Source organism: Eptatretus burgeri, chromosome 14, assembly GCF_056783735.1.
Source record: "Eptatretus burgeri isolate ZD-2024b chromosome 14, Ebu_testis_v1, whole genome shotgun sequence".
NCBI classification, from domain to species: domain Eukaryota; kingdom Metazoa; phylum Chordata; class Myxini; order Myxiniformes; family Myxinidae; genus Eptatretus; species Eptatretus burgeri.
In genome coordinates, this window is record NC_140974.1 from 2,872,020 (window position 1) to 2,884,653 (window position 12,634).

The 12,634-nt window shown below is 44.6% G+C and overlaps 1 protein-coding gene across 1 annotated transcript in view; it reads left to right on the forward strand.

The window, feature by feature from the left end:
- Positions 1 to 688: 688 nt before the first annotated feature.
- Positions 689 to 12,634, forward strand: part of CACYBP (calcyclin binding protein) — a 67,270-nt gene continuing 55,324 nt past the window's right edge. Inside the window, exons 1-2 of the mRNA XM_085853553.1 lie at positions 689 to 976; positions 2,034 to 2,244. Coding sequence (XP_085709679.1) covers positions 959 to 976; positions 2,034 to 2,244 — 229 coding nt within the window. The 5' untranslated portion in view covers positions 689 to 958. The remainder of the gene's footprint in view (positions 977 to 2,033; positions 2,245 to 12,634) is intronic.

A 12,634-nucleotide genomic window follows, 5' to 3' on the forward strand; every position in this document is an offset into this window, starting at 1 on the left:
TATAAAGTTGACAACAAACGTAGAATAACAAAAAAATTTGCCTAAAATAACAAAACATATTTTAAATGACATAAAAAACATGACTTTAGTTTTGTTTTGTTATTGATTAAGTGACCTGGAGCCTAATGTAACTTGGATGTTAGGCCTATGTTTGTTTCCCGATCCAACCCTGTTGTCGGGCCTCATAATATGCTTCGATCGCCTCCTTGCAATTGCCAAGGAGCTCCAAGGGAATTTCCCGGAATTCGATTGAGTCATAGGAACAGTAATTTACTTCAAAATCAATTCAAATATTAGACGGAAGTGGAAATATATTTGAAGAAATATATTTTGCAAAATCGGCCGGGCCCGGTTCAACGTTGCGTGTGACTGCAGTTCGCCTCTTTTGGGGGAGGCAAGATGGCGGAAAGTGCACTTCCGGTGGCTTCACGCACGAGCCGTCGTGACCAATCCAAGTAGTAGAGATCAGTGGGTGTAGTGAGTAGCAGTATGTACCGGATTTGGTCGGTCGTGGTAGAGGATTTTTTTTAAAAAACATTTTCTGGAGGTTAATTGTTGTTAATAATGTTTTCATTTGCCCTTTTCATGTCCGCTGGGAAAGAAAAAAATCGATGCGTAGAAACATGGACGGTGTCGTGTAAAACGGTCAACGAATGCGAGGCGAAAGCGTAACGCCGAAACCGCGGTTATCGACTCGGAAGGAAGATTGCGAATGAAATATTTTTTTGTTTGTTTTTTTGTGAAGCGCTTTTTGGTTTGTGAAAGAGAACAAATAAAACAAGTCACAGCGAGAATGAGATAAATATTAAAAAGCAAATCGATAATTGCGGCACACAGGGAAAGGGGGGGGGGCAACGCACTGAATTAAGATTACACATTGATCAGGGGCAAAGGCTCCACGGGTTCTGGAAGTTTCGCGAATTCTCTGCTGAGAGGGAGAGAGAGAGAGAGAGGGATCATGGCAACGCTTGAAGAGGTGACGGCACGTGTTTGTGTCTGTGTGTGTGTGTGTGATGTGTGTTGTGTCCGCGAACGTTGAATGCCTCTGTGAACTGTCCCTTGTTCCTCGATGACCGCCTCCATGGCCATGGCCTGGTATTTCCTCGTTCGCGGATTTAAACAAACCCGTTCGCCACGAGGTACCTTGCACACACAAGTCTTAGGGCGTTTTCTCCCCGTTATACCTGTGCCTTATCTATTTACCAGTCGCTCTCTACTCTACACATGGGGATTTGGTTCGGGTACCGGGATTATGTTGTCTAAATAAATATACCGGGGTACACACACGAGACTGCAGTCCACGTGAAGAACGGCGTGCTCCAGGATGCAGCACCCCCTCGCACCGCGCCAGAACGGCGTGCTCCAAGATGCAGCACCCACCCTCGCACCGCGCCAGAACTCGTGGATTCATCGAGACACGCAGTATGTTTGTGATCTCCATCACGTCGTCTTGATTAAACAGGTCCACGACGCGACTGGCTGGTACTAATGGCCGATGCACAACGTTGTTGGTAACGGTCGAGGAGTGCAGGATGCATTGACAATACCACCTTGCGTGGTTGTGCTGTGTTGATGCATGCAGTCAAACGTTAGTGGCCCGTTATTTACACCGTTGGAACACTTGCTCTGGCTATGCCAAGGTAGGAATTCATCACATCACTTCTCTCGAGTTGGTGGGAATTGCTCCACGAAATTTTCCGATTAAGTTTGTTTGCGTGTTCATCACACTTTGTTTTTGTGCCTGGGGACTTGCGATGCCGCGTTCCAGCAAAGTCTGCAGTGGGGACCCTCGGCCAATGAACTGCAAACCTTTGTTCCATTACTGACACTGACGTGCTATAAAATGAGTACATTGGTTGTGTGGGTAAAGGGAATGTCTGCAGCGTAGTGCATGGAGAGATGTGTGCCGCTGGATGGATCCTGTATGGGGAAGGTGGGAATACAAGGAAGGTGAACATTTGGGTGACACGCACAAGGTGGGAATAACCAATCTAATTGTTTTTCTGTTTTCTGTTATTTTATTTTCGTCTCAGATTCAAAAAGATTTGGCAGAAGTGAAAGAGCTTCTCAGCCTAGTTAAGCGAGAGCGGCCACGTCGATTGCTGCAAACTGAGCAGGCCAAGCTTGACACCGAATTGCAGGCTCTCCAAGCTAAGAAGTCTTCCTTACCCTCACAAGATGAGAGTAAACACAGCGGCCAATCGCACATTCCTGGCACCTTTACTGTGAAGCTCACCAGTTACGGTATGTGTCAATCAGGTGAAGGTTTCCAGTCCTAAAAGATGATGGTATTATTTGGTTACTTTTTGCCTGAATGTTGCGCCTGATTATGTCAAAATAAGTTATCTGAAATCCTTGTATATCTCAGAATGGTATCCGGACATCGCTATGCGGCATTGTTGTCCAAAGGCTGCACATCCACACTCCTAACATTATTCCTGGGAGTGCGGCTGTGCCGCCAATGCACTGCCCTCTTCCTGGTTCGGGCAGGCATTTGGAAAAATTTTTTTCCCATGGTGCCTTCGAATACTTGCCGACTCTTCCCGAGGGACACAGTGGGGGTCTTTAACATCCACCAACAAATGCCGGCAGACGGGACAACCATTTAACGTCCATCCGTGGGACGGCACACGCATTGATGAATCTCCCGGGATGACTTTGTAGCGGAGTCGGGATTCAAACCTCAGCTAGACAGCTTAGAGGCAAGTGTGTCTACCTCTCGGCCACCCTGTCAACCATATTATTTGATATATTCGGCATGAGGTGCATTCAAACTTTGCTCGATTGTGAATTCACAATAGTTTGTGTTTGGGGAATGATTATTGCCCTCGTCAAACTGTAATCCTCATGCACGTTGAGGTCTCCCATAATGCACAACATCACCTCCAGCTCAACATTTCCCATTATCCTTTACAGAGTGACCCTGAACTCCCGCTTCTCTTTCTTAATCCTTCCCGTTTGTAGCTAATATGCCGACCTAATGTACACCATTTGCTTCCGCAATCACAAACAATGCGATACCTTTCTGTCTCTCCCATCTTTCCACTATGACCACCTGCTTTCTGACCTTTTCCAATATGATTATTCCCACGCCATTACTCTTTCCATCACCTCACATGTGGAACAACTCGTAACCTCCAATCAACTGCCTCACCCTGTCCCCTTTTCCATTTTGTCTCCTGCACAAAGATGACTTCCAATCTCCTCTGCATCATTTATACCACCTCAACTCCTCTCCCCTCCGTTGATACTGTTGTGGGCTGGGGTTCGGTGGCGATAAACGACTACTAGGTGGAGCAGTAGAGCCGTCTCCCACCGAACACCAGGAATTTAGGTCGTGACTCTCGGACAACTCCGAAAGGTCACGGGTCACTTAAAGACTATGATCGCAAATTCTCCGACGGCGTGGGGTAGGGTCAATAGCCAAATTTCAATATACCCAAGTACCCACGTCGTCGAATTACCAGGGAAGTCACACCCTCAACGGACTCTGTCGAACCGGGTCGCTCTAGCGACCTCGGTCCAGTGTAACCGAGTGGAATTACCAGAGTCCGTCGGACCAAATGACAACTTACGGCACCAACGGCCTCACTATTTCTCAATCCCGCACCATGCTGGGCCAATGAAAGAAAGTGGCAGACAACGAGCTGGTACATTGAACAATTTGGGGGTTTATTTGGCGGGGGGGCGGGGGGCCGGGGGGGCACAAAGAGCAGAGTTATCCGAATATGCAGGAAAATGTACAGTGAGCGAAAAGGACAACAATTCTACTTAACAGACTGGTGACACACACACACACACACACACACACACACACACACACACACACACACACACACACACACACACACACACACACACACACACACACACACACACACACACACACACACACACACACTGTGGCCGCGGCCTTTATTTGGCCCTTCAGCTCGGGACGGAAGGCAAGCTGAGGGCAGGAGCCTATGCTTGCACTTGTCCGCCTCGTGCGGTCTGGTCGAGACGAGCTGGTTCGGGGGGAGGGGGGGGAGGACTCGAACCCACACCTCCGTCGCGCACCAAGCACCAGCGACCAGGAACGACGCAACGGACGCCAGCCAGCACGAGAACGGACCAGATGAGACGAGCACCCGCAGGTAGACGAGAATGCTAGCAGGTGACAAGGCTTCTTCTCCTTCCAGCCAAGGCACGCCGAATGAGAGCAACGCACTTAATAATTCCACTGGTGGTGCTCAGAGCAAGCTTCATGTAACGATAAATATGCACCTGCTTCTTCTCTTTCTTGATGACGGCTTGCCACCTTCTCTTATCCTTCCCCTCCCCCGTGGGTCGAGGGAACCGCTCTGAGGAACTCGCCTCCGGATTGGACGAGGGGTTGTCGGGCGATCGGTGGCCACTCCTTATTGGTCGGGCCGAACACTATCTGGCTAAGGCGGGGTTGGCCCTGAGGTGATGAAACCTCCGCTCACGTCCGTGGTCCCGAACACGTGCATAATGGCATCAATGGTGCGGAGAGGTGAAAGCTGGGCGGGCGAAGCGCCCGTTCGGCCGCAGCGTGGGAGGAGTGAAGCGAGGGTTTTGTTGGCGTTGTGCGGATTCAAGATGTGGAAAACCTGACTATAAAAGGAACTCGTAGCGCACACATGTAATTAACACATTAGACAGAAGGATGGGACCCTGACTATCAACACATATTTATCGAAATAACTGAACTGCGGGGACTGCTGTCTGTTTGTGTGCAAATTGCTGCCAGATTCGTAACAATACCACATTGAAACTATCCAGCCAGACCTGACTTCTGAATTGCTGCCTGCCTGGTAGAGCTTGTAGCTCTATTGGTTTGACGTCAGCAGTTTAATGGTATCACTGGACCTTCATTCTGCCTTCTGTTGATGTTCTCAGCTATTTGTTTCATGCCCTCAGCTCATTTCATACTCTAAGCCTATTTGAATACTGGTCACCTCTACATCCATTAACCATCCGACCTCTGCTTCCTGTTCTTAAGAATCGATTCAATTGTTATCCCTTACTAGTGCAATGATTATATTAGAGGTGGAATTACTACAGTGTGAATTACTACAGTGTGAAAGATCTTTCCAAATATTAGGGCCATTCCATAGCAACATACACGGGTGTCAACATCAAGCGATGGAATTCAATTGTGAGAGATTGCTGGGCAAAAAAAAGAAAAAAAGTTTTTATTTTTTATTTCTAATAAATTATTTTTCTGCTGAAAAAATTGCTTTTAAGTAATGTCACAAAATTGCACACCGTGTCATTATAGCGCCTCCTCATGTTGCAAGTCGGCACAACACAGCCTATAAACAGCTCTGTGATGGGGGTGGGGGTGATGTGCTTCCAGCTTATGTTCACATGTTTGATAATTTTTAACAATTTTGTCCAATGAACAATGAAGTCCATTGTGAATGGAAACTGGGTGCTTGATGGGGATCGACTTGTAACAATTTGAAAGTGGTGGGAATGGACATGAGAATGGGGAGAGTTGGGTGGGCCGTGTGGAACCTGGCTCAGTAAGATGGACAAATGCATGAGGCAGGGCATTGTTCTTCATGGTGGAGGGCTTGTGTGCAACAGGAATGAATAAAAAAATTCACGTCATGAGCACGTCAAAGCCTGAAGCCTCAGCCGAGTGTCAGGTGTGCATATATCTTCTTCATTCTCGTTTTACTCTCTGCGTGTTACACATCACGTGTAGCGAATTTCACCTCCCTACACCTTGTATTTATTGTTAATTTTTAAACGCTTGTGTACACTGCCATCGAGGCCTGGTTGCAAGTCACAATCTTCATTTCCAAAAGAAGAGACATAATTACTCTTTAATGCAAAATGTTTTTCGAGTTTTTTTATCCTGAAAAAAAAAGACCGAAGTGAACACAGTCGTGTTAAAAGATTGGCCTTTAAAACCCTTCTTAAATCGTCCCTTTGAAGGTGGACTCGCATCACATAAACAAATACACAAACACACATTGTGTTTTATATGGTAGATCATCGCTCAACATCGTCTCGGTTAACGTCGTTTCGTTATTAAGTCACTGATTTTTTTGGAGAATATACTCGCTTAAAGTCGTTTACCATTCTGTTATAAGGTCGTCTTACCTCTAATTTAGCTTAAAACTAATTGTTTTCCTCGTTTTTATAAAGCTACAGTATAAATCACACCGTAAATACCGGTGTATAAGCCCACCCAGAATAGTGCAGTATAGGCCTTATGCATTGATAAGGGTTCTGGTACCGAGCTGTGCATTGATACCATCAATGGGTTCTGGGCTGAAGTTACTCAGGTGTGCATGAATGGTGTGTGGAGGAAGTTGTGGCCTGAATGCATCAATGACTTGAAAGGGTTTAAAGATGTTTTCCCCGCTATGAAGATGGTTATTCTGTGCTTGGCCTACATATACATACATACATATAATCATACTATATATACATACATACATATATAATCATCCAAATTGTTTGATGGTGAAGACCAATTAAAAGTTATTTAAAATTTCAACAATTTCCTGTTGACAAATAATGTTCTGAGTTATTTTGTTGTTTAATGTTTATATGAAATGACTTGTTGACCTCTTTATTGGTCATACATCATGGGCCGCGTGTGTTTTGTGCTGTTCCATGTTCCCGAAAAATGTTTTTGCCGAGATGTAGAGCCAATTCCTCCAAAAGATCAGTTGTGTATTTATAAATGCATTCATTTGGTCAGAAATATGATGTACAAGTCTCACCTCCCATACATTGGTGTATATAGTCCAGCTTCTGGAAGATTACTTTTTGGTTCACGAAAAAATATTTTCACGAAAAAAATAAGTGACCACTATATTCGTTAATGTTGTGTGTCTGTCTGTATGTCTGTATATCTGTCTGTCTGTCTGTCCCGAGCATAGCTAAATGGGTTTTAATCCGATCCTGATAAAATTTTGGTGGGAGGTTTATATCATGATCTCGTTGTGTTTTCCTGAAAATGGGTGTGGTGCGCCCATTATGGGCGGAGCCACGCCCAAAAAACATGTTTTTTGGGGGTAGCCGATTTCAATTTGCATCTTCTCCGAGGGAGTTTGTCGAATCTGACAGGGGTTTCGGTATTTGGTTAGCCCAATGGCACCTGCATTGCCCCACGGAGCTTGATTTTTCATTTTCGTCCTAAGGTCAAGGCCACGAACTTAAAAAATTACGAATTGTGTTTTTAGAGGGTAGCCGATTTCAATTTGCATCTTCTCCTCGGGGGTTTGTCGAATCTGACAGGGGTTTCGGTATTTGGTTAGCCCAATGGCACCTGCATTGCCCCACGGAGCTCGATTTTTCATTTTCGTCCCAAGGTCAAGGTCACGAACTTAGAAAATTGCAAATTTTGACATAAAAATCCATCTTCTCCGAGGGGTTTGTTGAATCTGGCAGGGTCACAAGGTCACGAACTTTGAAAATTGCAAATTTTGACATAAAAATCCATCTTCTCCGAGGGGTTTGTCGAATCTGGCAGGGTCACAAGGTCACGAACTTTGAAAATTGCAAATTTTGACATAAAAATCCATCTTCTCCGAGGGTTTGTCGAATCTGGCAGGGGTTTCGGTATTTGGTTAGCCCATTGGCACCTGCATAGCCCCACGGAGCTCTATTTTTCATTTTCGGCCCAACGTCACAAGGTCACGAACTTAGAAAATTCCGATTTTGACATAAAAATCCATCTTCTCCAAGGGGGTTGTTGAATCTAGCAGGGGTTTCGGTATTTGGTTAGCCCAATGGCACCTGCAAGCCCCACGGAGCTCAATTTTTCATTTTCGTCCCAAGGTCAAGGTCACAAGGTCACAAATTTAGAAAATTTCGAATTTTGACATAAAAATCATACGACCGCCCAAACTTTGAGAGCTAGGATGACAATATTTTTTATGCATAATCTTGAGGTCATTCCCCACGTAAAGTCTTGAAACCATTTTGCTCTATCTCGAACACCTTGCCCGTGGCACCCCCTTCAAGTTTGTTTTTACGCTGATTTCATCAAAGTATGGTTAATCCGAGGAGTGCGAAATGCCATATAGCCTATATGACGTTATATTGTCCCTGGAATGTTCCAGAGGAAGTTTTGCACCAAAGGTCATAATCCTTGACCTTTGACCTTTAAAGTTCACAAAGGTCAAATTTTCAAAGTTGTGGGAATCGAACCGGGTTTTCGACCTTCGACGAACTAACTCCATTAAGCTATAGCACATATCCTGTTTCCTTATTTTAATGTCCACAACATTGTTTTGTGACCTTTAAAGGCTATACAAAGGTGAAATTTTTAAAGTTGTTGAACGAAACCGGGTTTTCGACATTTTGCAGCTAATAACCTGTCACTCGTACCACATCATGTTGATCATTTTTATAACTTGGTCAAACATTATCACATTGTCTCATCCTTGACTTCTGAAACAATCTACATCGTCAAATACCGCTTGTGAGCCATCGGCGTCTTCAGACTTGTTACATTTTAAACCCTTTTTTTGTTTTCAAATTGCAGCGTTTTGACCAATTTTCCAATTGTAGCAACTTTTAAATGTAATATTGTTTGCCTGAATTTTTTTTTGAATGCATTTTTTTTTTGTCCACCGTTTTGTCCGATAATTATTAATATTATTTTTTTTTTCTAAACTACAGCGTCATTGAACTCGACTGTCTGTATATGTAATGTGTGCATAAGTCTTCGGAGTAGGCCATGTGGACCGTCAAACCTGTGCCGTGTCAACACCAATTTCACTGAATTATATCGGTTTGCTTTTCCTCTCTTCTTGGAGATCCCACTGTGTTCTTTGTGAACAATAGGTGAGCTATCTCCGGCACCCTGCCAAATTTCCAAATTCCTGCGCCACAGCTGCATCCTCAACCAATGATGCTACCCTGCAGCCTTGTGCTGCATACAAACAAAGAAGAAGATTCCCCCGATAGGAAGATGTTCACCTTACCTTGCATGTTGATGTCAACGTATATTTCAGCTTGCTTATGTCAGCATTAGTGAAGTCAACAACAGGCTACTTCCATTGTGCTACGATGTTGACAGGCCCTTGTGTTCACGTGACTCGGTGAGTGACTGAATGATCGGGTTAGTATGGCATGACGGGTTAGTGTTGCGTGTGCGTGACATCCAGGTGCTTTTGACCGATGAAGAAGCAGTGTTGCAAGCCCTATTCTTGCTGCAGTATTTGGATAGACATTGCTGGAATGAAATGGAAAGTTGATTTGAAAATGCACAGACGGTACCGCACAGCCGAGAGTGCAAAGTCCATGTAATGTTTGTGAAACGTGTGAAACACAGCATCCTACATCGGTGCTTGACATCTATCTCACGCATAAAGTTTGACTATTAAGCAGTTTGCTGCGCGTTCCAGGTAAAGAAAGTTTACGCAGCAAAACGCGAAGATGTTTGTGATGCATCTGCTGCGTGGCTTCGATGCATTAGCTCCGGGCCACAAGAAGCCGAGGAACCTGAGAAACGCAAAAGAGTCCTGCATTTGACGACAGTCTTCTACGTTCGACATACACTGAAGCATTTCGCTTGTGTGAAGGATTGATGATGTATATTGCTCAAACAGAGCCATTGACAGAAATGGATGAAGCGGCTAAGTATTTGGACAAGCTCGAAGTGCTAATAGTTTGTCACGTCAAGTGGTGATGTTTATGCATTGCTTTTAATAATGCTGCGTTCATGCATTATTCATCATGGTTTCATCTGCAACGTCAAAGCTGCTTGCATATTTTGGAAGGGTGAATGGGCTACGCTTTTTTTTATAGACATGTATCGACGGCCTTCTCTGAATCGTTCAAATTTATGTTTGCATCTCGACTGCCGTAGAAAGATGATGATGTGCCATCCTTTACTGAAGCTTCGATGAGACCCATGGGTACAAACTGAAATAGTTAAAACTACTTGGTAATCAAATAAACAGTCTCTGGTGATCTGACACATATTTAGAAGTGGTTTTCCATCCATCCATTAGGACCATACTCTGTGCAGAGCGTTGGTGCCGCCGAAGCAGTCTCCTTGGCTATTGGGAACAATCCTGGATGGGTCGCCACTCCGACACAGTATACCAGCATGCTGGCACTCATTTTGCCGACCTCGGAAGAATGACAGGCAGAGTCAACCCCACCTGGTGTTAATTCAACAGCTGAGCGGGATTTGAACTCAGGACCCTAGGATCCCAAGCCCACTACCCTAACCATTAAGCCAACACCAGGCATGAAGTGGTTTTAATTTGCTCTAATTCATAAAATATGATTCAGCATTTGTTGTGGAAAATGAAGAAGAAGAAGGAGACTCGAGCAAGCTTGAAGCTGCACAATGTTTTAAAGTTAAGAGAGCCACATGTTCTTTCAAGCACATCTAGCTTGTGCTTATTCCCAAGGTTATGTTTCATCATCATTTAGCTCATTCCAAACAACAGCACAAGCTCAATCGTTGAGTAAAAACGTGATGGTCAACATTCGATCAGTAATCTCGATGCCTATAACCTGGCTGTCCAGGTTTCTTGTGTCTAAATCGTACTCGGTGCCTTAAAACTATTATTTGTGTCGCTAGCTTTGTGATCTCGTATCCATCTGATACAAGTACTGCATCAAGGTTCATGGAAAAACAACACAACAGGAGGTAATGGGTCAACAGACAAAATGGTTTCAAGAGAAAACCGCAGGATGACAAACAGATGCGCCACAGCACAAGGAGAAGAACTGTAGGAGACCGTGAACATCATGCATGGTCTGTCCATCGGGACCACAGTCTGTGCAGAGCGTTGGTGCTGCCTAAGCAGTCTCCTTGGCTATTGGACACAATCCTGGATGGGTCACCACTCCGACACAGGATACCAGCAAGCAGGCACTCATTTTGCTGACCTCTGAAGGATGAAAGGCAGAGTCAACTCCACCTGGTATGAATTCAACAGCCGAGGGGGATTTGAACTCAGGATCCTAGGATCCCAAGCCCACCACCCTAACCATTAAGCCAACACCAGGCAAGATCATGGTGTCAGCATGTTTATTAAAGCTTAGTTGTTCATGTTTGAGAGACCATGAGGTGATTGTAAGTTTGCAGACTTGAAATCTGGTCGAGAAGAGACTGGATTTGAGAAGACGGTTCCACTGGTGAAGAGGCATGAAGGAATTGAGGTCAGTGAGTAACTTGGACTTGGAGATGGTCACGAGGAAAGGGTTTCTGGCAGAAGGCGTGCAATCTGGATGGGCAGGATCTGTATGGAAAGGTGAGGACGAGAGGAGAATGACCAGAATAGAAACATTATAAGAAATTCAAGGCCACCAACCAGCCAATGGAGAGCAAGAATCAGACCCTGAGACTCAGATTCCTAATGCTAGATTCCAATGATCCATCCATCCATTAGGACCATACTCTGTGCAGAGCGTTGGTGCCGCCGAAGCAGTCTACTTGGCTATTGGGAACAATCCTGGACGGGTCGCCACTCCGACACAGTATACCAGCATGCTGGCACTCATTTTTGCCGACCTCGGAAGGATGACAGGCAGAGTCAACCCCACCTGGTGTTAATTCAACAGCTGAGCGGGATTTGAACTCAGGACCCTAGGATCCCAAGCCCACTACCTTAACCATTAAGCCAACACCAGGCATATTCCAATGATGTGGAGTGTTTGTTTTATTTTCTGAGTGCTCAAGGGGAAGGGGGGCAGAGAAGAGTCATATTCCATAAAGCTTTGGCATTCCACCAGTGCTTCCAGGAGAAGTTTAACATGTACTGCTAAAATTACCACAAGTAACTGAGTGCCTTCCTGAGCCACCAGAGCAAAGTGGCACAGGGGTACAATTTATCTTATTGTAGGTGCTTGTACATCTGTTGTGTTCTTGATGCCTCTGCAGCCAGAGGCACCAAAGTCATTATGTTTTTGGGTTGTCCATCCGGCCCTGCATTTGTGGACAAAGTAGATTTTCGTTACCGTGATAACTTGTGAATTACTTAAGGGATTCCAATAAAACTTGGCACAGGCATGAAATACGATACAAAGATGAACCCTTGAATTTTTGGTTCAATGGGTCACAGGTCATGTGCCCTTTGAAATCATTAAATTGCAGATCACAATTTGAGTTGGAAGCATGTGATGTTTTCTCTTTTATCACTCACTCACTCACTCACTCACTCACTCACTCACTCACTCACTCACTCACTCACACCGTTAATTGAGATTGAATGTAACAGTGGGTTGACATTGAACACTGGTAGAGGCATATCCATTGACGGATGCATTTGTCACATTATTTGTTTCTATTTATACTTGTACTTCGACAGCAATATTTTGACCATTGTCAATAATAAGAGAAACAAAGTGATACTTTCACCTTTAAAATGTCGACCGCTTCGATGTTCATTGCATTTCACAAAAAGAAAACATTCAGAGCTTTCAGAGGTTTCCACACTGAATCCACGGCGGCTCTATCTCCTTCCTACCCATTTTTCGGCTGTTTATTGTTCAGAACGCAGGCCCTTTTCTTGTGGACTTTTAGATATATCATGTGCATTGAGATTATTCAATGGCCTTTGATCACTTCATTGTTCGTTTATGTTCATAAGCAGCGGTATACATATTATGTGCACAGAATTGGCCAGGCAGAGTAATACAA